The 25,087-nt window shown below is 38.1% G+C and overlaps 2 protein-coding genes and 1 pseudogene across 2 annotated transcripts; all 3 read right to left on the bottom strand.

The window, feature by feature from the left end:
• Positions 1-670: 670 nt before the first annotated feature.
• Positions 671-3,897, bottom strand: LOC133882867 (probable amidase At4g34880; annotated as a pseudogene).
• An 11,247-nt stretch (positions 3,898-15,144) lies between these two features.
• Positions 15,145-16,162, bottom strand: LOC133882502 (dirigent protein 4-like). The gene has a single exon (XM_062321688.1). It carries the CDS (start codon positions 16,145-16,147, stop codon positions 15,497-15,499), a length of 651 nt encoding a protein of 216 aa, XP_062177672.1. The 5' UTR covers positions 16,148-16,162; the 3' UTR covers positions 15,145-15,496.
• A 4,816-nt stretch (positions 16,163-20,978) lies between these two features.
• Positions 20,979-23,810, bottom strand: LOC133882903 (formin-like protein 18). The gene is made up of 3 exons (XM_062322138.1): positions 23,589-23,810; positions 22,351-22,849; positions 20,979-21,457 (listed from the first exon to the last, which is right to left on the bottom strand). Exons 1-3 carry the CDS (start codon positions 23,737-23,739, stop codon positions 21,097-21,099), a joined length of 1,011 nt encoding a protein of 336 aa, XP_062178122.1. The 5' UTR covers positions 23,740-23,810; the 3' UTR covers positions 20,979-21,096.
• Between the last annotated feature and the right edge of the window lie 1,277 nt (positions 23,811-25,087).

The following is a 25,087-nucleotide window of genomic DNA, read 5'->3' as shown; positions in this document are numbered from 1 at the left end:
ACCGCTTTCTGCATATAAGATAACACCAAAACAAAGTCATTTTAGTTAATTCAATTATATATATATATATATTGAAAAACCGATTCCTGCATATAAGATAACACCAAAACAAAGTCATTTTAGTTAATTCAATTATATATATATATATATATATATATTATAATTAGTAAGGGAAACAAATATTGAAAAACCGCTTCATGCATATAAGATAACACCAAAACAAAGTCATTTTAATTAATTCAATTATATATATATATATATATATATATATATATATACACACACACACACATATATACACACGGGTATGCATCCACATTTGCATATGCAGATTATGTGGATAACATATGCAAACGGTTATTATCCGCAAATATTTTCACTTGTATCATAAACTATATATGTTTTTGTCATTTTAATTTGGATCGCGGAAGGGAACCAATGTCAGAACGATACACATTGCAAAAAAAAAAAAAATGGTAATAGAGAGTGTAAATGTAGTTACCCTAATTAAGCAATAAGCAAACTACATTTACCCTAAAACTAACACACCTTTAAACTACACAACTTTCATGTTGTGGATCCGCGCGTTAACGTTTTTTTGTTAAGTTGAACGGAAAATTCTGCACTTGGGAAAGCTTTCACCCAATTAATTAAAAGATTCTTCCCTTAATGTGCATAATCTGCCCCAAAAGATCATGTGTTAGTACTTGCATGATTACTGCTTATAATTGATATAGTTCAATCACCAGATCACAAGATACAAGTTTAACCAAACTAAATGATTAAGAGGTACTAATACAAGTTCTTGGACTGTGAATAAAGGGTATTTAAGATCTAGCTTCATGGTTTAAATGAAGGAGGCTTCCTAATCTTAGTAGCTTGCTCAAAACCATATGCGATCCCAATCAGCTTTGGCTCTGAGCCCTTTAGTCCTCCAAAAGATATGCCAAAAGGCACCCCCTTATTATCATATCCTGCTGGGACACTATCCTGCTGGGACACTAATTGCAGGGAATCCTCCAATTGCAAGAACAAGAGCAGCAACTGCACCAGGAGTCACCAATGCATCTAACATGTCTCTCATCATCTTCTCAAATCCATCTCTGGACAACTTTGCCAAATTAAGCAATGCTGCCTTCTCTTTGTTGCCAATTCCATTTGTGGCCTGGGCTGCCAGAAATATATCTTGGCCAAATTCTTTAATCATTTCCTGCAATGGCCATTCAAGTCAAGTAGTCACATAAAAAAAAGAAAAAAAAAGAATAGAAAGAGAGAGAAGAGAAGAAGAAGAAGGAGGAGGAGGAAGAGGCCATGTTCATGGCTGGAATATATTAGGAGTGGCAATTTGTATTTGCGTGTCGGGTTCGATTTGTATTGAGACATGTGTACATGACTATATAAGTCAATCTTAGTTCGGCCCATTTTAATTAAATGAGCCAGATCTCTCAATTATAACTTTCTAATTTCATATTGAATTTAGGTCGTTTTGAAACATAATATGAGTATAAGACTATATATACAGGTCAATTCTAACCCAATTCATTAAAATAAACAGGTCAAATCCTATTCCACTAGTTGCATGTTGAGTTTGCGGGTCATGTTAAAATAAAAGAAACCTTTGTAGATACACTTACCAAATCTGAGAACTTCTGGTTGAAGGCTATCACATCCGCCAAGGTTCGCACTGGGGAAGCCACCAACTCTTTTAGATAGGCATTCAAGGAAAGTTTGAATTCAGCTAGCAATGCAGTTGCCTCCCCACTCAATGCGGCATTCAAGATAACATCAATGTTGGCTATTTCCAAGTTGTCTATCAAAACTGCACCTCCTTGCCTTTATATATAGCAGAAAGCAAAAAAAAAAAAAAAAAAAAAAAAAAGATTTATGGCACATTTGATTGAGCCATTGAACTCATCTCTAACTTCATGTGTTCATCTCTTACCTTAGAGTCTGGAAATGATACGCAAAAGCTTTAGCTTGGATAGATCCACTGCCAGAAGTGTAGAAAGGATTCCTTACTATTCCCAATCTCTTCCCTTTGAGCCTATAAGGATTCAAAAATTGCTTATAGCCACCGCGTGGAATATAGTTTAATGCATCCCTTGTTGCTTCATCATTGTAGTCGAAACCTACAATGGCATCAAGAACATAAACAGCATCTGATATTGTCCTGCTGATGGGCCTGTTACATTTTAATCCAGCGAAAAGCTTCATGAACATGATATGGTGAATCAATCAAATATGGGGTAATTACCTTTTCCCCCCATGAACTACCAACTTTTGCGCAAAACCCTCACAAACTACCAACTCGACCAAAATAGAGCATTCAACTACCAAAGACAACTCTTTTCCCCCCTTTTGTCAGTCAGAGGGGTTAAAACAAACGGTCAACGGGTCACGTGACCGTCACTTGCTGTTTTACATGGGGGCATGTTGGAAGATGGTGGTTGTTCATGAGAGGAAAAGAGAAAGAAAATGAGGGTAAAACGGCATGTAACGGTCAGGTGACCCGTTGGCCGTTTGTTTTAACCCATCTGATTGACGGAATGGGGGAAAAGGGTTGTCTTTGGTAGTTGAATACTCTATTTTGGTCGAGTTGGTAGTTTGTGGGGGCTTTACGCAAAAGTTGATAGTTAATGGGGGGAAAAGGTAATTACCCATCAAATAGAGAATGGTGAATCAGTGGTAAAGATCATTTCAATGTTTCATCAAGCACTGAGCATTTTATATCCTGACAAAAGGAAATATTGATTTACCATATATCACCCACCCAATAGTGTCTTGTCTAGGAGACAATGGGATGACCCTGCTCGGCTGGTCAGCCCAACGGTTGGCTTGATGCCTACTATCGAGTTAAAACTGGCAGGACATAGGATTGACCCATCAGTCTCGGTCCCAACCGCCACTGCCACCCAATTTGCCGCTACTGATATTGCTGACCCACTACTTGACCCACAAGGATATGCTGATAACACGTAAGGATTCTGCACAAATTTTTTTTAAAAAAAAAAAACTACTTAAAACTATATCAACTGTTATTAATTATGAGATTCAAATATTGCTACATATTTGTACATAAAATTTTGGGCCCAGTTATATTATAGATTACGGTTACATTGTTTGGTGTTCACTTGTCGCGTTCATGAATCATGTCAAAAATTGTCAACTCTAGTGTCACTTGTTGAGTTTGAGTAATGTCTAAACACGAATATATAATTATATAATTCAAATCTAACAAACCTATTTAATTAAATGAATTAGATTCTTCAACCATATCCTTCTAATTTCGCATCAATAAAGCAAATAGTTAATTAAAAAATAAATAATGTTAGTTACCTTGCCGGAGCCACCTCTAGCACTCCAACCATTGGGTGCATTGAGCGACCTAAAATTAGCTCATTCACTCAAGCTAGCCTTCCCCATTATGATGGCACCGGCTTTTCTCAACTTGGTCACCACACCTGCATCCCGAGGCACAACCGAGCCAAGCAGCGCGAACGAGCCAGCTGTGGTGTTCAGCTTATCCTTTGTTCCAATGTTATCCTTGAGCAAGATAGGAATGCCATGCAACCCAGAGAGTGAGCCAGGAGTGCACGCCTTGGCCTTGCGCTCGTGGTCAGCCTTATCGGCTTGGTATAGAGCGTCCGGGTTCACCTCTATGACCCCATTGAAGACCGAGTTGAGTCTCCGGATCTCTCTAATGTAGAACTCAACCAGTTGTCTCAAGGTGAGTTGGTTTTGCTCGAAAGCGAGTTGGAGGTCGCCAATAGTTGCCTCTCTGATTGAGAAGCCATAGCCCGTGATGATGTGTGAGCCAGATGATAATATGGCTAGGGGAATCAGAAGCAATGATGAGAAGAGAGACAAGCCCGAAGGAGAGCTGCCATTGGTGGCCATGCAGTATTGCAATTCTGGCTCACTGAGTCGACTCGTCAAAATTTCAGTTTTGAACTTCGGTTTGGATTCCATTAGAATTAATGGTCCTATTATATATAGTCGCAATCACAGGCAAAAGCCAATGAAAACCTGCAAGAAAATTAATTAATTGGGATAGTCCATGATAACATGCTGCCATGACGGACCACTCGGCCACCTCACCCCAACCCACGATACATGGCCTTGCATGAGGAGCTACCAGCAAATGCGAAGATCCCACTAGAACGTGGCTAGAAAGTGGAGATGCAAGGGAGTGCAGTTACATGCAATCCTAGTGGAGGATTGCATGATCGTTAGTAGTGGGCAATTAACTTAGTGGGTAGTTATATGGCAATAACTTAGTGGTAGCTCTAGTATAAGAGAATGGCTTAGCATGTAGTTTATGCATTGATTATTGTAGTGACTTTGCCATTTGAGGTTTGTATCCCACCCTAAGTGGATTCACTATCTATCAAATATCTTCATTTCTGTTCAAATCATCATGAGTTCCTATCAATTTGGTATCAGAGCCAAGTTATGGCTACCAACAAGGATCGCATTGAGAAGTTGGAACTTGAAATACAGGAGATGAAGGAAGGAATGTAGAATATGAACACTGACTCCCAAGCCAGCTTTGCCGAGATTAAGGAATTACTCTCCAAAAGCCTTGATCAAGGTGAGTCATCTGCAGTCAAAGACAAAGGACCGTTTCAGGGTCACAGACATCACAACTCCGGACACCCAAATGGTTCTAAAGGATCGGGTGGTTTCACTAAGTTGGAATTTCCCCGATACTCGAGGGATGACCCCAACGTGTGGCTCAACCGATTAGTCTAATACTTTGATTACAAACAAATTCCGGAGGAGCAAAAAGTATCGTTAGCAGCTTTTCATCTTGAAAATGAGGCTAACCAATGGTGGCAGTGGGTGCAGCGAATGTACAGGGAAGAACAAGTGGCCATTTCATGGGAAGTTTTTGAGTAGGAGTTGTTGGTTTGTTTTGGCCCTACTGAAGTTGAAGACTATGATGAAGCCCTCACTAAGATACAACAAACCGGCACCTTGCTAGACTATCAGCAGGAGTTCGAGCGCCTAACAAACCGTGTGGAAGGCTGGCGCCAAAAGGCATTAGTCGGAGCATTCCTTGGTGGACTGAAATCAGACATTGTTTCTGCCGTGCGTATGTTCAAGCCCAAGACCCTTCGTGACGCCATCGAATTGGCCCGCATGAGGGACGAAAACATTTCAAAGAACAAAAAGACTCAACGAAGTGATGGATACCGGCCACAGTACACCAGTTTTATGCAAAATCAACTGGGCAATCTGCCACAACGTCCAGTGTTCCTGCCACCAGAACATACTCTTCTAGGGCTGCCAAGAAGTTATCTTGGGAGGAGATGAAGCAATGTAGGGAGAAAGGGTTATGTTTTGGGTGCAATGAAAAGTTCACTCCCGGCCATCGGTGTCAAAAGCCACAAGCCTTCCTCATTGAAGCTTATATCGTTGAGGACGACGATGAACTGGTAGATTTCGTGGAGACTACCGAAGAAGGCAGAGGAATTGAGGAAGAAGAACCGCTAATCTCCCTTCATGCTATTGCTGGCTGCAATGGTCCAAAAACTATAAGGATCAAGGCTGCCATTGGTAGAAGGACCTTGGTGATCCTTATCAACAGTGGCTCTACCCACAACTTTGTGGACCACAAAATAGCCCATGCACTCCAACTCGCAATGACACCAACACAGGAATTCACAGTCAAGGTAGCAAATGGCGAAAAGCTCCGGTGCACTAAAAGGTATGCCAATGTACTAATCTCCATACAAGACTTCCAATTTTCCACAACCTTGTATTCCTTATCCTTGCATGGGATATACATAGTACTTGGAATTCAATGGTTAGAAAATTTGGGACCAGTAGTATGTGATTGGAAAAATATGACCATGAGTTTCCAGTGGGAGAATTGGACCATCAAAATAACAGCCCAGCCTATACAGCCTACCCAAGAGATAAAAATCCAAGCTATGGACCGAGAAGTGCAAGGAGGAGGGGAGCTGTTCGTTGTGATACCCGAGGCTAAATCAACAAATGCGGACCCTCTACCACATGATATCCAGAGCTTGCTTAAAGAATTCCAGCACCTGCTTGAAGAACCAGAAAACATTCCTCCCTCATGAATCTTTGATCATAAGATTCCCCTACAGGCAGAGAGTGTACCCATCAATGTTCGACCCTATCGGTATGCCCATTTCCAAAAAAATGAAATAGAATGCCAAGTGATGGATATGCTATCTACAGGACTCATCCGGCCTAGCACAAGCCCGTTCTCATCCCCGATACTTTTGGTGAAGAAGAAAGACAGCTCATGGCATTTTTATACCGACTACCGAACCCTTAATGTGGTCACCATCAAGGACCAATTTCCAATTCCTACGGTGGATGACATGTTGGACGAACTGCACGGGGCTATCCATTTCACCAAACTGGATTTGAGGGTCGGGTATCACCAAATCAGGGTCCACCTCGATGATATATACAAGACAGCATTCAGAACTCATAGCGGACACTACGAATATGTCGTGATGCCATTTGGTCTGTACAATGCTCCATCTACGTTCCAGGCAGCCATGAATGAGGTATTCCATCCATATCTACGAAAATTTCTTTTAGTATTCTTTGAAGATATCCTTATGTACAGTAAACAATGGAATGAGCATATAGAACACCTTCGAAGGGTTTTCAAAATACTAAGTGAGCAGAAGTTTTATGTAAAACCCTCCAAATGCATATTTGGAGCTCGTGAGGTAGACTACTTCGAGCATATCATTTATCAAGAGGGAGTAAGAGTTGATAATCGTAAGATCGAAGTCATGCAATCGTGGCCGCCACCCAAAACAATTACAGAACTACCGGGATTTCTCGGCCTAACTGGGTATTATCGCCAATTCGTGCGCGATTATGGGCCAATTGCCGCTCCTTTGACAGAACTCCTCAAGAAAGGTAACTTCGGTTGGACCCATGTAGCTGCAGTAGCTTTCGACAAGTTGAAAAATGCCATGGTCACGACACTAGTTTTGGCCTTGCCTGATTTTGCCGCCTTGTTCATTGTGGAGACGGATGCATCCGATTTTGGAATTGGGGCAATCTTAAGCGACCATGGGCGGCCCATTGCGTTTTTAAGCAAGGCACTTGGTCCTTCCAAACGAGCATGGGCAATCTATGCCAAGGAGATGCTTGCTGTCATGGAGGCCATGAAAACGTGGCGACCATATCTGCTTGGTCGAAAATTTTAGATACAAACGGACCAAAAGAGCCTCAAATTCCTGCTAGAGCAGCGCATCATCACTCTCGAGCAGCAAAAGTGGGTCTTAAACCTAGTTGGATATGACTACGACATTGTCTTATTGTCCGGGTCGCATGAATGCAGCTGCCGATGCCATGTCTCGAATGCCCCACAGCCCCTTGCTGCTGTCCATCACAGGCTCGACTTTGGCTGGAATTTCTGGGCCCCAATTCAGTTTATGGGAGGACCTCAAGATGATCAACGACACTAACCCGTACATGCTTAAACTACACCACAAATTGCAGCATAACCCAGCTGCCGTGCCTCATTACAAAGTTCAGGATGGGATTATGATCTTCAAGGGGCGCATTGTCATTCCCCCAACATCACCTCTTAAACAGGAAATTCGTAAGGAATTCCATTCCTCCAAGTTTGCAGGCCACTCTGGTATCCTGAGGACTCTCAAAAGGTTAGCACAAATTTTTTTTTGGGTTGCCATGAAAAGTGATGTTCATGCCTTTGTCACAGCATGCGACGTTTGTCAAAGGAATAAACATGAGGCCCGAACCCCTGCGAGGCTGCTACAGCCGCTACCGGTCCAACGCAAGTATGAGAGGATATTAGCTTGGATTTCATTGATGGCCTCCCAATGTCTGCAAGCAACAATTCCATTTTGGTAGTGGTGGATCGCCTAACAAAATATGGACACTTCTTTGCGCTGTGCCATCCATATTCAGCTAAATCCATTGCTGAAGTCTTCATCTCAGGCGTTATGAAGCTACATGGTGTCCCACGATCCTTGGTGAGCGATTGGGATCCCATTTTTCTCAGTTCCTTCTGGAAAGAATTTTTCAAGCTACAAGGCACCGAATTAAAGATTAGTTCGGCATAACATCCTCAAACGGACGGCCAAACCGAAGTGGTTAACCGTTGCCTCGAGCAATACTTACATCGCTTCACGAGCCAGCATCCCAGAAGTTGGGAGTCTTTTCTAGCTTGGGCTGAATATTGGTATAACACTAATTTCCACCAATCGACAAGGACAACACCTTTCCAAGGTCTCTATGGCCGAGCCCCACCACGATTAGTTAATTATTTGGTTGGAGCGTCACTTGTAAGTGAAGTTGACTGCACCTTGCAAGCTCGGGATACCTTACTCCGTGAGTTGAAATCCCATTTGATTCAATCCAACAATCGCATGAAACAGTACGTTGATGTCAAACGCCAAGAAGTGAAGTTCCAAGTGGGAGATTGGTGTACTTAAAACTTCAGCCATATCGTCAACACAGTGTCTTTCGCCGAGCTCATCAGAAACTTGCCAACAAGTACTTTGGCCCATTCCAGATCAAAGCAGAAATTGGTCCAGTTCCATATCAATTGGCATTGCCAGAAGAGTCAAAGGTTCATGATGTCTTCCATGTTTCACTGCTCAAGAAAAAGCTCGGAGAGGATCCCTCCATATCCTCCTCATTGCCTCCCTTTTCAGAAGACACCGGGCCACTTATTGAACCACTCCAAATCCTTGACTACCGTTGGGTCAAGAAGGGTTCTAAATTTATCACTGAAGCTTTGGTCCAATGGAAACACCTAACCCTCGAAGATGCCACTTGGGAAGACACTAAACACCTCCAGCAACAATTCTCAACAATTCACCTTGCGGACAAGGATATTCTTCAAGGGCGGGCGAATGATAGCATGCTGCCACGACGGACCACTTGGCCACCTCACCCCAACCCACAATACATGGCCTTGCATGAGGAGCTGCCAGCAAGTGCGAAGATCCCACTAGAACGTGGCTACAAAGTGGAGATGCAGGAGAGTGCAGTTACATGCAATCCTAGTGGAGGATTGCATGATCGTTAGTAGTGGGCATTTAACTTATTGGGTAGTTATATGGCAGTAACTTAGTGGTAGCTCTAGTATAAGAGAACAGCTTAGCATGTAGTTTATGCATTGATTATTGTAGTGACTTTGTCATTTGTGGTTTGTTTCCCACCCTAAGTGGATTCACTATCTATCAAATATCTTCATTTCTGTTCAAATCATCGTAAGTTCCTATTAGTCCATTTGTAGCCTAGTTAAGAACAAAAGAAAAAAGTTTAAGCTTAATTAAGAAAAAATCGTATTCCTTAAAGTTAGAAAGAGGAAATATCTTTTTTTTTTTTTGCATAAATATTCTGTCTTGATATAAATATAAAAACTGTTTTTATATTTTGACGAGTGTTTTTGTTTGAAAAATATACTAGCAGAGCGGAATAAAACAGTATCTCACTTAATACTCACAAAACTCTCAGCCTAAGAAAACTAGAAAACACAAAGTGAGAGCGATTATCACTTGCTATTAACACACGCAATCACTCAAATTGTTGTTCAATTCTCTAATGTCTCAACCCATAAAATGAGGGGCAATATATCGATCGCCTCACCTCCATTGATGAGGAGGAAGAAAATAAAGACCGGTCATCGGAGTAACGCTTAAAAACCATGTTAGCAAGGCAAGCCGAGGTGTTTCGGCAATGTGCTTTCAATTAAAAGCACGTACGTGGAGAGGGGCATCCCTCCATTTAATTAACAGTCTTATATTTTGAGTTAATTTGTTAATTAATGTATTTGTCTTTGAAAGTAGAAAACAAAAGACAACAAACAAACATCATAAAAACAAAAAGTTTTCATAACAAAATACAACAATAAAGCTGTACATGGGAAAAGCAAAAATATATTAAAATAGTGAGCTCATTTCTCTGAATTTTGGCTTGATGAACCTAGCTAGCATTAATATTCCAAGAATATTCGAAAATGAAGTTGGCCCAGTTATATATAAAAACAAGTAATTAATTAGCATTTCTTTCTCACCATATATATATATAAGAAATGGTATCCCACTAATTAATTCATAGCTTTGAAATTTGTTCATATTTGTTTGGACAACGTGACAAAATACCACTATCATTATTATCTTAAATTTTTTTAATAAAATAATAACTTATATACTACTAGATAATGCAGAGATTTTATACAAGTAAATATGAATATTATTCAATATTCGAACCGGGTTTTTGTTCAAAAACTCATACCCGGATCCAAATTGAATAAAACCCATGGGTCACTTGAATAAAGTTTGAATAGTTTGAATAAACCCATCATATATTTATTATTATTATTCTTTATCATACCAATCATTATACACAACTTTTCATACAATCCAATCATTTCCAATCATTTTATATTATTATAAAACACTTTTTTAAAACCCGTCATATATTTTTTATTATTATTTTTTACCATACCAATCATTATACACAACTTTTCATACAATCCAATCATTTCCAATCACTTTATACTATTATAAAACACTTTTTTCCAATCTTTCAAATTCAACACCCAAACACATATTCAAAAGAATCTAAAATTATATTCAACATCCAAACACATTTTCATTACCTTGAAATCCGTGATCAGATTCAGAATATTATTCATATTCGAAATATTCGATACCCAAACGCACCAACACATTATACATAGTTCAATAAAATTCCTTATCATGCACATTTGCTTTGCTGGTTGGGACTTGGCCGGGGGATAGATTAAAATTAAGTTTGTGAAAAATATTTAAACATATTTGGAATACTCACATGCAGAAAGGTCTAGAGGGCCCAGTTGAGGGCCCGTCAGCACAAAGGTAGCCTCAACCCAAGCTTAAGGCTTGCTCTCACCAAGTAGCATGCACGCGCACACATTAGGCATCCTCAATAGACTCTTTAAAATTTTAATAAATTTTAGTGAAAGAATTCACTTTAGGTTAGCCAGCTGGTATGAAAGTTGTTGTCGTTGACTTCTGACTATCTGTTCGGCTAAACAAGCGATTTTGTGTTTAATTATCACTTTTAAAAAGTTAATTTCCTACATCAAACTCTCTAAAAGTTTTCTCTATTTTAACTAAATATTATTTTATTTTTATTAGTTTTGTAGCAACTACTTTAACTATTTAAATATAAAAAATAAAAAATAAAAATAAAAAATAAAAAAAAATTGAAGGGGATCAATTCCCTTTGCAATAATTTGGCAAGAAACAGAAAGAAAATAATTAAAAAATGAATAGAGAAATGATTTGGCCGGGGGGTTACTATAGAGAGAGTTTTTGCCATTCACCATTTTAGAGAAACTGTAAAGAGTTTAATGCATGAGGTGTTTTGATAACTTTCACCAAAATTTGGTGAAATTTTTGTAGTAGAGAATCCATTGAGTATCCTCAATGGATTCTCTAAAACCTTCACCCTTGCATATGCCCCAAACAGTAACAAATCCTATAAAGGTAATGGTATCCATCTATTTATTGACTTGCTTATCTAAGACTTAACAAGAAGGAAATAAGTCCTTGGTGGTACTCTCTCTCGAAGGAAAAAATATCCTGCCATTTCGAACCTGCTAGGTAAGGGAGAAGAGCCATTAGAGTTGACATAAAAAATATAGTAAAATTGCAAGAATGCGCACACCACATTCCATATGGTTCCCCTTCACCATATGGCCACAAACTCTTTTACATTACTTGCTTTCATTTTATCCACACACTTTATCAAATCTACTCTCGCTAACTTAAGTAATTGAGATAGTTTTGTCGTCACACCCAACACGCCATTCTAACTCTTGGCCTTTTTGTAGGTCTCCGACATCAGACGTTCAACATGTGTTGTCATTGTATAACAGTTGGTGTCATACGTGGGAATGATAGTTCCAACCAAGCCATTGTTCTCTAAGATAAAATATTGTCCATGGTGAACACATGATTTACGTCTAAAGGTGAAAACAATCACAAAGAAAATTGTAAAGAAAGGTGAAGTGAAAAACAGTGCCCAAACTATAAAATACCAATACATCTAGCATTTCACACATGTTAGTATATTTAAACCCTTTTGGGCTAAAGTCTCGCTTGACTCCAAGCTAAAGTGTCACTTTACAACAGCGAGTAAGTCTTTATTTTTGGTATAAAATGAATGGAATGATCAATGATATGATGTGCACAACCGCAAGTTACAAAATTTTAATTGGGTCAGTGGTTTTGAGCCCAGGAGGCTCTGTTCAACTTCCCCCGATGAGCCTGATCATGATCAGTTCAACAGCTTTTGGGGGCAATTGTGGGTTCGGACTGTTTGATTATGGCTGTTGATTTCGGTCCAATGATACGCAGTCAAAACTTTTGGACATTCTCATTTCTGCTCATCACTTTGATTTTAAATTGGGCCGGATGATAAAGCGTTAGCTTTTGAGCACACATCTTGTGATCGGCAAAGCCTATTTTGCCCAAAAAACAGAAAATAATAATAATTAATAAAAACAAAAATAAATAAATAAATAAAATTAAGGCAAAGATTAGCTACTTCGCCTTCTATGTTGAAGAATTAAAATGCTACACATCAGTACCCTGTCCTTCCATCACTCTAAAGTTTATGAAGCATGATTCTCCATATTATTTGATACTTTTTGGTTGGAAAGATTATAACACATAAGCTTTAGGTGATGAGAGATAATAAAGTGATCTATATCATTTTTCATGTTTAAGATGTTATGCAAAACTTTAAAAAAATAAAATAAAATAGAAAATAGAAAAATTACATCATGACCTCCTTGCTTTCTTGTTTTTTAACATTGAGATTCCAATTTTCAATTTAATGAAATCAAGACCTATGATTTAAATATTTATAAATGAAGAACCCGTTAGTATTTTTTTTTTTTTTTTTTTATCAAAGAAATAACATAAATAACAGGAAAGTATAATTATTCCCCTACAAAAAAGGTGGTCGAGCTTGGGTAGAGAAATGATTATTGTACAACTCTTGTACAACTTCAACAACTTTTTTCAAACTAACTATTGGATCTGTTTTTCTACATGTGAATCTTACATATCTAATGTTTGATTTTTTTTTTTTTTTTTTTTAAAAAAAAAAAAAAAAAAAAAAAGTTGTTAGGAGTTGTAAACATATCATATTTCGCTTGGGTAACCGTGGCTAAGAACCAACCATGTGGCCATGCTAGGTGACAGCACTCAAACATGCCACAACCGCATGGTTCGGTGCCCAACCATAACCTTGTGGTTGGGTGACGACCTAGCCACGACCAATGCTGGATATTGTCATCCAATCCACGACCGCGTGTGGAGATTGTGTAGCTGAGTGACAACTGACAACCCAACCATAACTATATATATAGCATGTATTTTTTTTGAAAAGAAACTGAAGATTTCATTACTGAATATGAGTCCCAAAAGGGAATACAACTGACCCAAAGGCCAAAAGAAATACAATAGGAACTCATACATGCCCGAAGGCAAAAATCACTGCCCGTAGGCTCTACTGTGACTAGAGATATAGAAACTCCACCCACTAAGTCAGGAAAACCTGACTTAAAACAGCCTATCAAATAAGATAGACTGTGAGAAAGATCAAGAATATACATAAACAACAGCTACCCAAATAATAAATAAACATTACAAGAAGTAAACTTTAAGCCTCTTTAAACAATAAAGCACAACCGATTACAAATAAAAAAGGCAGATCTAGCAAAAAAGCCATCAAACAGTCCCATAATGTCTAAAAATTACTGAGGTAAACCGAAACAGAAGACCCAAACAGGAAACACCATCGCAAGTGCCGGCAGAAGAAAACAGAGGCGAACTCCGCCGGAGACGACGGCGCGTGGGAAACACGCGCCATCACCAGTACCACCCAGCCGAAGATCAGCTGCCGGAGGCCCCATCCCCACCGTGCAAGGCCCGAAAATCGCGGAACGTGGACGTCACGCGCACCAAAGAGCAGAGGACTCTCTGGCGCGTGCAGGCTACGCGCCGAACTCCGACAAACTGCGTGGCCTGTGCGACCGGCAGCAGGGGCAGACGGCGACGGAGAACTCGGCTGAGGGGCACGTGTGTAGTAGAAATCGGCGGACGTGCGTAGATCTGGCATCAAAAATCAGAAAAAAAAAAAAAACAAAACAAAAAAAAAAACAAAAAAAAAAAACAAGAGGAGACCGGCCAAAAACACTCCGGCTACGACACACAAACCGGCCACTCTCCCAACCGGAACAACAAGCGTTGGGACTTCAAGCCTGAGCCAAACAAATCACAAACCACCATAGCCCAAGGGCTAGGTGAACAACAACCCCAACCGGATCAAACCGGGGGAACAAAAACCCTACAGCTCAAAAAGCTGAGGAACTAACCACTAACAAAGGAAACACACCACCGGGAGAGGGAGACGAAGAGCCTCGAGCCTTCCTCTCCCGCAAAGGAAAAAACACGATGTTTGCCTTCAGAGGAAAAAATCGCCGGAGGAGATATTTCCCTAGATGGTGGATAAGGTTATATAGCATGTATTGGGTGCTATATATCACTACGTACACCGCCTTAATTTTTATTTTTTATTTTTATTTTTTGATATGATGAGTATATTCATATTTTTTATGTCCTTTTTGTCATCTATTTGATGGAAAATACTACAAAAATGTCGATTAATTTACAAAAATTCAAAATACATGTCTCAATTTCATTAAATTAAAAATTGGGGTCTGATCGATATTAAAAAACGTGAAAGCATAAAATCTGGGGGTCTCATTACATATAAGTTGCCCCCATTTTGTTACCATTTTTTTCTATCAAGATATTTATTATGTGATCAAAAGATCGAGTTTTTATTTTTTATTTTTCAAGTTATTTGATAAAAATTGTTGTTATCGTCATTCGGCAATATGCCTACGTTTACAGTAGGAATGCGGCTATATTTAATATTGAGTGAAGATTACAACATAACATATTTATAACAAAACCTTTATTTACGGACACATATGAAAAACTTCAAAATACGCTCCACTTGGCCAACTGGCTATTCCATTAGTACTCTCGTATTACTCTTTATGATATTGAGAATATGAGCCACTTGTTTCAACAAAAATAGAACAAATAAAACAAACTTGGCATTTTTTAATTATATGATCAGTGACATTTGTAAGATTTTCCCGTGCAGTACATATGACAACCGCCAAAGATTACAACTAGAAAACACACAATAAGTCATCCGTTTGTTCTTTGATGAATCTTATTAACCAAAGAAAACAAGAGATACAAACTGATGATCATATCCAGCTAAACGCCTAACCCAAAACAAAATCAACTAAACTGAGCATTAATTGCTGAAAAGATAAGCCTCTTCTTAATCAAGTCCTCTCGGTATAATGGGTTAAATTCTTTATCGTGATCAAGAATTTCTGAGTGAGAAGAGGAAAGAAGAGAAAACATTTGTTTTTTTCTTCTTCTCAGTAATGCCTCACCACCATTGTGTACTCTACAATGGAATCGCCGTTGCTTTCATTGAAGAAAATACACTTAAGGTTGGCAAACCCTCTAGCCATCCTAAACTTTCCGCGCCCGCCAACCACGGCAAACTCCCTCTCAATCTGCGTCACCGTATTCCTAGAAAGCACGCTGAGGGAGCTACCGTTGAACTCCCCGCTGGTGAACCCAAAATCAAGGTAAGCAACAAGCATCAACTCGTCCTGCCCCGCCGACACATACACACCACGCGAGTTGCCGAGGATCGTTGATTTGGGGTCGGGACCCTCTGTCAAAGGATCGTCCACGACCCAAACCGTGCCAAATGGCGTCAGCGATGTGTTATGCGCCGTGCCGTTGGCTTGGACCACCCGGACCGCGCTGGGGCTGCTGCCGCCGGGCGTGTCGTGCAAGAAGAAGTGGAGGACCGTCTCCTTCTCCAACATGTGATAAGGAAGTAGTGGCATTGTGCAGTACTGGCGGAGCAAGGCTATGGTGACCATGCAAAGAAGCAAAGCGCAAAAGGATACGAAGTTCACTCTCATGAGTTTCATTATGCTTAATTCCTTGCTGAATTCTCTGGCCCTTCTCTCACTGTGCATGAGAAACATGAGAGATGAGCTTTTTATAGCCATGGTCTAAACAATCAAACCTTAATAAGCAAAGATATTGCAATAATGCCAGTCAGAAGAAGGGTTATAGTTAAGGGGTTTAATTTGCTTAATTAGTTAAATGAATTGAGTTAAAATTAACATTTATAATCTTATACCTATATCTATATATATATATTGACATAACTTAAACTCAACACATGAAAATGAATTCTCACCCGAATTGAATATACACGTTTATGTGAAAAAAACAATGAAGTCTTACTTTTAAAATATTCTATCGTAAGTTAATTTAAACTTTTAAATTAAATAATGTCCTAACATATTATATTATCGTCCCATTGAAAGCCTTAAAGGAAAAGTCTTTTGGAAGTGTTTTGTCCAAGCAGGTTGATTCACGTATGATTGACTGATCGAACACTTATTCTGGTCCCATAAAAGGTTTCAATTTAGTCCATAACATTTAAAAAGTCGTAATCAAAACCCGAAATTATTTATATGTTGTTACATTTAAGTCCTTTGATAAGCCAATATTGGATAAGGAAACCATATGCAGCTAATTAGATGACTTTCACTGCATGACTATAATGATAACTTGAAAGTATTGAAACAAATAGTTCATATTGTTTCAGACATAAGGTAATGAGAAATACCGCTCCGACAACTGGCTCATTGCGCATAATTAAATTTATGTTGGACTGGGGATGAAAAGGTTGTGGGGGTGCGGAAACAACATCCCGCGGTATGGTATAGAGTATTTTGAAGTTTTTCAAAATACGTTCGTACAATTAGCTAGAGTTTTCTTATAAATATGTTATACTGCAATTCTAATTCATATACAGAAATATAGCCACTCTTTTATGAACGTAAGTACATTGTCGAGCTACATAAATCTATGTCTCAATTTTTTTTTTGCTCTATTTTTCGATTTCATATTATTCAACATTATTATGCACAGGAACAATAAAAAGTCAAAAATCTTTAGTTAGTGTGTCTCTGTTTACTGATAAATTCCAGAATCTTGCTTAATGACACAAGGTGTCTTAATTAGGGTTTAATTATGCACGTGTCTTGTCGCGATTGCAATCTATCGTTTCCTTGCTGATCGAGCCATGATTGCAATCTTTAAATGATATGGAAAAATAAAAATTGAATTTCTTGTAAATTTCAGAGATACCAAAACAAATGTTTTTCCTAATCTTTTAAAAAAGAAATAATAATAAATAAATAAATAACTACTTTATGATCGACTCTATTATGCACGCGAGCAATGCTAAAAAAAAATTTTGTCTCTCAAAAACTGATGTGGCTTTTAAAATTATCATTGAACTTCTAATTTATCACTATTAAATTTTGATCAAATTTTATCTTAAAAATCACTTCATTTTTTTTAAGAACACAAAAATAACATACGAAGAACTTCCAAATTTACTCTTATGCATGCATGTTGCCTATGTGCTGCGTTTGTTAGCCAGGCTAGGGTAGGATGCTATGTGGTACAATTCACATTGTGATGCGATTTATGTTTTAGATAGTTTTAAGAGTCAAGTTTAAAATATGTTTGAAAACAATCCTAGAGAATTGATCATCAGCAATCTAATGGGCCAAATTGGAGAAAGACAAGCATTGAATTTTCTAGTACTAGAGCATTTAATAATATATTAGATGGCTCCTACGATGCAGCAACCCGAGGAATTGGATCCTTTCCTTTTGATTTATTTTGTTTTGTTCAATTTGTTGCATCTATGTATAGTGTCACGTTAATTTTAATTAATAAAATGAGAAATCAAAATTGGTGGCTAGGTCAACAATATCATACAAAATATATGCTTAAATAAAAAATTAATTAATACTACATTGAGATTATAAACGTAGTTAAAAATCATTGTATTACTATTTTATTACTATCTTAATTTCAACAAAATCTTTCACAATTACATTTCGAGTGATCAGCAACTGCACATCTTGTCAGCATTGTTTTTGAACCGGAAGGTCAAGAGCTAACTATCAAGACTCTGGGTATCGGGAATATTTTAGATAAACCTTTCAAAGAATTAGAAAGGTTAGTATACTGCTATATGTGTATTTTTAAAGCTTTTAAAGAGTATTATAAAAGATAAATAAATAAAATTCAAAAGGTTGGCTGCCATTATCACGTTGGCATTGTATAAAAAAATATAAAAATGTGGTATATATAAAGCATTATTCAGTTTTAAATGATATAGCAATATATTCACCATGTGATCACAAACATATATACCAACAGATATCCATGACCCAAGAAGAAAATTAAGAAAAAAGTGTGATTGATTGAACTCCGGCAAGTTGTTCCGTTTCCGATTGGATCAAGAAGTCGATGACCCTTCAACCAAAGTACGTGTGCAAGCCCAAATCTGGCCTATTTATTCCACGAATTGTCTTCTGCTTTCATGCTAAAGCTGATGAATCCACGAGGGCAAAGTACGTGTGCAAGCACAAATCTGGCCTATTTATTCCACGAATTGTCTTCTGCTTTCATGCTAAAGCTGATGAATCCACGAGGGCGTCCTTGCTAGAATAACTATTTTTAGCTGCGACAGACGATCTTATAAGAGTCCAATGGCCATTATTTTTTAGCTCTCTTGCCTGATCAGATTCTCGTCCAGTGAAAAAAAGGCAAGGATGAATTTTGTCTACTACAGCCAACGTACATTATGTATGTAAGCTCCAATTTTCTGATCCCATCACCGTCCATCATATATAAATTCAAAATCTTCTCAATGTCCTATTAGCCACTATTATGTATGTTTCTTTCAATAATACATACAAGAACCACATAAAGCTACAATTTCCAAGAATATACCTCTAGTTAGGTAGGCTTGGCAATTCGGGTCGGTGGGTCTAGTTCGTGTCGACCCGACTGACCCGATTACACAATTCGGTCTAACAATCGGATTGAATTTTGGAACCCGAACACGACCCGAGTAACACATATACTTTCAATCAAACCCCGATTGTTCAGAGAACCCAATGTTTATCAAAACAAAACCAATACAAGAGCTAACAACAGGTCGATTAATGAAAAATTCACCTAAATCAACACGATTAAGCTCTGAAAACAGGTTGATTCATGAGACTATGAGGCTACGTGAAAGTTGATTCATCAAAGGAGGCGTGAAAGAAGAACCAAAGTCTGAAGGAGGCGTGCGTGAAAGTGAAAACAAAAAATTGAAAAGAAAAGAGATGCGAGTTGTGGGTCAAGCTTTTATGGTCGTGAATCAGACGTGGGTCTGTTTTCGGTTCTCCTCCCTTGCCGGTTTCGGTTTTGAATCAAACGGAAGCTCTTCCATCGATCGTGGGTCTGTCATCTTCTGAGGGCGAGTCAAGCTCCTCCGGCGGTCGTAGGTCTGTCTTCGGTTCTCCTCCCTTGCAGGTTCCAGTTTTGTTGCCTCCAGTGGCCCAGGATGGTCCCTCCGGCGCAGGTTAAGCCTTTAGTAATTTCTGGCTAGCTAGGGACAGGGACCTAAGGTTCGTTTCAGCAAATCATAATCTTAGATTTCAAGCTTTTAGCGTTTCACTTTCTTTCTTGAAGTTTTCCCCTTTTGTTTTTTAGGGGTTGACCCGCCAAACACAATTATAATCAGGTCATAAACGGGTCCAAACCCAGTTTTTTCGTGTCGTGTTCGTGTCGAGTTTGCGGGTCATATCAAAAATTGTCAAGCCTAGCATTAGGGGTGTACACGCATGTGGATATTAACCGCATGAATCTGATATCCGCACCTATCAGTTATCCACTATCCGCGCATGCGGATGCAAATGCATTTAACAAAAACTACTATCTGCATTAACTGCATGTATCCACTATCCGCACCTACCAGTTATCCACTATCCGCGAATGCGGATGCATTTAACAAAAGCTACTATCCGCATGTGCAAATAACGGTTTTAAAGGTATATAGATGTGGTTAATAACTACATCGCATACAAACACAACACAACACCATCAATATTCACTTGTGAATGTGTTATATTTAGACAATTTAGTTTTTTATGTTATTAATTTGTAACATTATTTTTTTTTAATGTTAAATTTGTAATTTATTTATTTATTTTTTTAATGTTTGCTGGCTTGATTGTTATGCTCATTGAATCATGTACAATATATATATATATATATATATATATATATATATATATATATATAATATTTTGAAGTCGTATCCATAATTTTTTTTTTTTTTTTCGGTTCTACATACTTTTGGTGTTGCATTATATTTTCAAAACAAGCCCAAAAGACTAAAAACCGGGCAAAACTATTTTTAAAATTGTTTAAAGTAGGCCCAATGCCTATTTGTGGATATCGGATAATAATCACACTTAATAACCACATGGATGAAGATAGTAAAAAAACAACGCGGATGCAGATATCTAAAAGTGATATCCGCATCCACATGTACACCCTTACCTCGTGTTAACATTAAGGTTGTTAAATTACCATTTATCTTAAAGTTTAAGTTGATAGAAAATGATAAATTTAACCATTTAATTTCTTACACTCCCTCTTAAAAAATGAAGCCCAACGCGTAAACGTTTTATTTAAAATGGAGAGTTGAACAACGAAGACAAAGTTCGAACTCACTTATTAAATTACCATTTATCTCAAAAGATAAAACTGATAGAAAAATGTAAATTAAATTATTTAATTAATATTTATCAACAGTTATTTAAAGGGGTTCTCTATAGGTAATTGCTAATTAATAGCGATTATCTTTATTATGGTTTTTTAAAATATTCTCTCACATGCATTTTTAACTGTACATGTAAGAATCACGTGCTCTAAAAATTGATGCAAATTTAATAAATTAAGTTGGGATTAAAACTTTGTCAAATACCATATTCCTTTATTTTAACTTAATAAAATACAGAACAAATAACAATAATAACTCGTAATGTCAAGAATCTAGTAGTTTCTATAATGTCGATCGAGCGATGAATCACTTGCAAGGGGTGAACTTGCAAGTGACGGTATTGCTAGAACCGGAACCAGAATTGGCCCTCTTGAACCGGAGAGCCGTGAGGAGGGCACTTCGAGGGGAGCCCATCAAGGCCCAGTTCATGTGTTGGACCACACCAATTGCATTGTAAGGAAAGTGAAGGCTATTGTAAGAGTTGAGAAAGGCAGTGGTCCCTTCCCTTAGAAGCGTCCTGTAGAGGTCTCCTCTTCCTTGCAGGCCTTGCCACAGTGTCATGTCTGTCCCATATCGCCTAGCTGCAAGCAAACCGAAGGTAACCCCTACCTTTGTGTCTGGGTTCACCGCCCTCCAGTAGCATTTGTACTCCGGCATTGTCCAATTGCTGTCGAACCACAAAAACCATTAGTGGGTCAATAATCATGCAATATTGAGGCCCGTCTAAGTCCGTTTTTGTATGGTTATAGGCAATAAGACCATACAAACTGACGTGACACTTACTACGTCAGCCATTAAATAATTAGATTTATCATGTGTTTGTGAAGGGATTGTAGTAAAATCCATAATACCCCAAACATTTTTCTGAGAAATAACCTCATGTAATTGTGCGCGCAGCTTACTAAAGAATATGATTTTCGTAACCGTCACATATCGGTTGCATAGATCTCAAGTCAAACATATAAACGCTAATAAGAAAAGAGTAATGCTGTTCTTTACGTACACTCATTTATCACACACATTTAATTTACACGAACTGACTTGACGTGTTTTAAGTGGCTTCCTATAAAAATCACTTACAATATGCTAAATCAACCTGTATAAATCATGAGAAATAAGAACTTATTAAAAAGCTCTAGGCAGTAGGCAGAATGCATGTCCTAGCCAACTAAGAGAAAACAACTAAAGGAAAATTTATGTGACAAGTTCCTCGTGAAGCTCTAGAATTAATGATGTTACGAATTCACGAGTCCCATTGATATATTGCTTTGTGGGTTCTGACTGTAAAGGCCTGTTTTCGATTTATTTATATGTCACAAGACTATCAACAAAAGGTGATGCTAGAGCACAGCCATGGAGGCTTACACATGTGCATCACTAACACGTGCTTGGAAGCCTGACGAACGTGTGAGTTCACTTGCCCACGGGCCACGAGGCTAGAGGCGATATATATTGAGGCAGGAATATTATTTGGGTTTCAATTCCTACAGGGAAGTGGTATAGTGTAGCATTGTAACCAAACAAATTAGCTAATAGCCTTGATGTAACGATCCAACTTACTCATGTGGGCATGCTGAAGCTTCCAAGAAGGGCAGCGGTGGCAGTGGAGGCAGTGGTGGCAATGGAGGCAGTGGAGGCAATCCAGGCAGTGGCGGAAGCCTGAAAGGCGGAGGAGACCTTGCCGGTCCCGCTACCGGTGCTGCCGGTGCTTCTGGTGCTGCCGGTGCTGCCGGTGCTTCTGGTGCTACCGGTGCGGGCACCGGGTTAGCTGACCTTGGGCAGAATGACATGGGCTGAGCTGGCTGAGACAGCAAAGGATCCACTGTGTACATCTCCATGCCAAACATCCTAAACATAAGTCTAAGATTTTGGGCAGGACCAGCAGCAGCAGCACAACCCTCTGAACCTTGTCCACTCCCTGAAACCTGGGCATAACAACCGTTCAAGTCCGGGGCACCATCAAATTTCAGAACATAGCTTCCCAACCAATTTGTAGTCTCTTGCCTTGACAGTGTCACTTGCCCCTCACTGTTGGCACAGGAGAGTGTAACTTTAATTCCTGCATTTTCACATTTTGTTCAAATTACATTTCTACATCATGTATTTGACTCTCAAAAGTTATTTGCACTTTTGATGTCTAAAACATAAACAAAACAATATTCCTCAAAACACAATAACTGTTTTTGTCTATACATATCACATCAGAACACTTTTTTAAACCAAAAACAAAGAATAACCCAAAATTCATCCCATGGTCGAGATTTAATTAACTTTGTTGTGTTTATAAATGATGTCACGTGATAAATTTGTCTCGACATTATTCAAAAATTCAAACAATATAACATCATTTACATCGTTAATTGTAATAACATTAAATTATAATCATAAAATATCCCATCTCCATTTCACTTAAAATTGAGAAGATCCTTGTCCCCGGAACATTAGTTCCCCATCTTCATTAATTAAGCCTTTGTACTTTGGAGTCAACCAGAAAAATATTCATAATGAATTAATGGGCATTGAAATTAATTCTCTCAATTTGCCTTAAACTTCAACATGCTCATTAATTGCTCAGTTCGAGGGGCTTCAAGGAAATCATAAACTGAACAATGGGCAATATATGGAGGAAAGACTGCCAGACACTGGAGATTTTATCCTATTAGATTTAATATTATTAGAGAATATCTCCAAAATTCCCAAAAAAAAAAAAAAAAAAAAAAAAAAAAAAAAAAAAAAAAAAAAAGAGGAAAAAGAAGAGACAAAAATGTAGAATGTAGTCAGTTTGTTGTGGATCTCACCATAAACAGGATAATCAAAGAGGGACCTTTCGCCATCTTTGCATTGGTCACAGAAGACGGTGCCACTGACCAGAGCATCTGCCTGAGCTCCATCAATGGCTGCAGCAAGAATGATGAAACCTGCAAAAAAGAGCTTCTCTAGCCAATCCATGAATTTGTGAAGGATCGGAGCCAACAAAAGCAAATGATCGTAAAAAGAGAGAAGGGCTGGCGTAATCAGAAAGTGACCAACACCACGACAGTCGGAAATAAATAAAGAGAAGTGTGTGAGGCTTATATTCAACTCTCAACTGCCTACATTTATGGCATGTGGAAAGAAAATTTATTCTGAAACTGCAGGAATTGCAAGCATGAGTACGGAACTTGAATCATTCAAGTCTCTTAAAATATGTAGTTTCAGATTCGAAAAAGATCCTCTACAATTATTTGTTTAAATTTAAAAAAATTCGAACATGAGAGACCACTTATGAGACTTAACTGACCGAAAAAGTAGTTGGGTAGCCCAATTTTTATTTGGTTAAGTAGGTCCCATAAATAGTCTCACACAATCACCTCATGAATTTTCTCAAATTCGGACAAATTAATAATTATAAAGGATCTCATCTGCCTAGAACATGTTTTAAGCTCCGGAAACATGTCCGCTTTAATATGATAGATTTGGATATTAACTCCCTCTTATAATTTAGGCTCCCTTTTATTTTTTAAGTCGTTTATTTTTGCAACTTTGAAAATAGTTTGAAAAATATTTTGAGCATTTGGCTCGTATGAAAAATTGTCAAATATATTTTTTTATATATAATCTAACGAATTGCGAGGAAGAAAGAGATCAAGTCTGAGAAAAAAGAGAGTGTGTGAAAACAAAAGGCCTTCGGGGGTAAGATTGAAATTCAATGCAATTGCATGCCCATATTGCTTGCAATTTGGATATAAAATTATAAGAAGGTCCTTGTAGAGCCTACCTGCCCAAACAGGTGTTTGGGCGATCCAAAACCTACTCGTGCAGGTAGGTCCCATAAGGAACTCTCTCACAATTACTTGTTCTAAAGTGTAGGAGAACGGTAGGAAATGATTTAAGTATAAAATTATTTTGCATCAACTGAAAATATTTTCAAGTTTATTAATATTTTACGTGCATTTTCAGATTTATCAATATTTTACGTGACGCCAAGCCAAGCAAACCGCCTTAATATTGTCATGATGATCACGTTGGTATGATTTTAAGTGAACATTCCGGTGGTATGATTTCACATGCCGTGAGATTTCTTATGAAAGAGGAATTAAATAGATTAAAAATTCTCATATGGACTAATTATGTATGTTTGGCAGAAGTGTTAGGATGATTGTGTTACGTGCACGAAGAGTTTAATTAAGTGCAATTTAGTTGTTGTTATGTATTGGGTCTGTTAGAAAATATTATATGTTAGATTATTCAATTTATTGCTTTACTAGTTGTTCAGTTCATTAATTATTTTATTAGTTAACTATTGTTGTATGGGTAA

This window comes from Alnus glutinosa, chromosome 11, assembly GCF_958979055.1.
Source record: "Alnus glutinosa chromosome 11, dhAlnGlut1.1, whole genome shotgun sequence".
Taxonomy (NCBI): domain Eukaryota; kingdom Viridiplantae; phylum Streptophyta; class Magnoliopsida; order Fagales; family Betulaceae; genus Alnus; species Alnus glutinosa.
The sequence above is the reverse complement of the archived record's forward strand: the minus strand, read 5'-3'. Positions and strand labels throughout refer to the sequence as shown.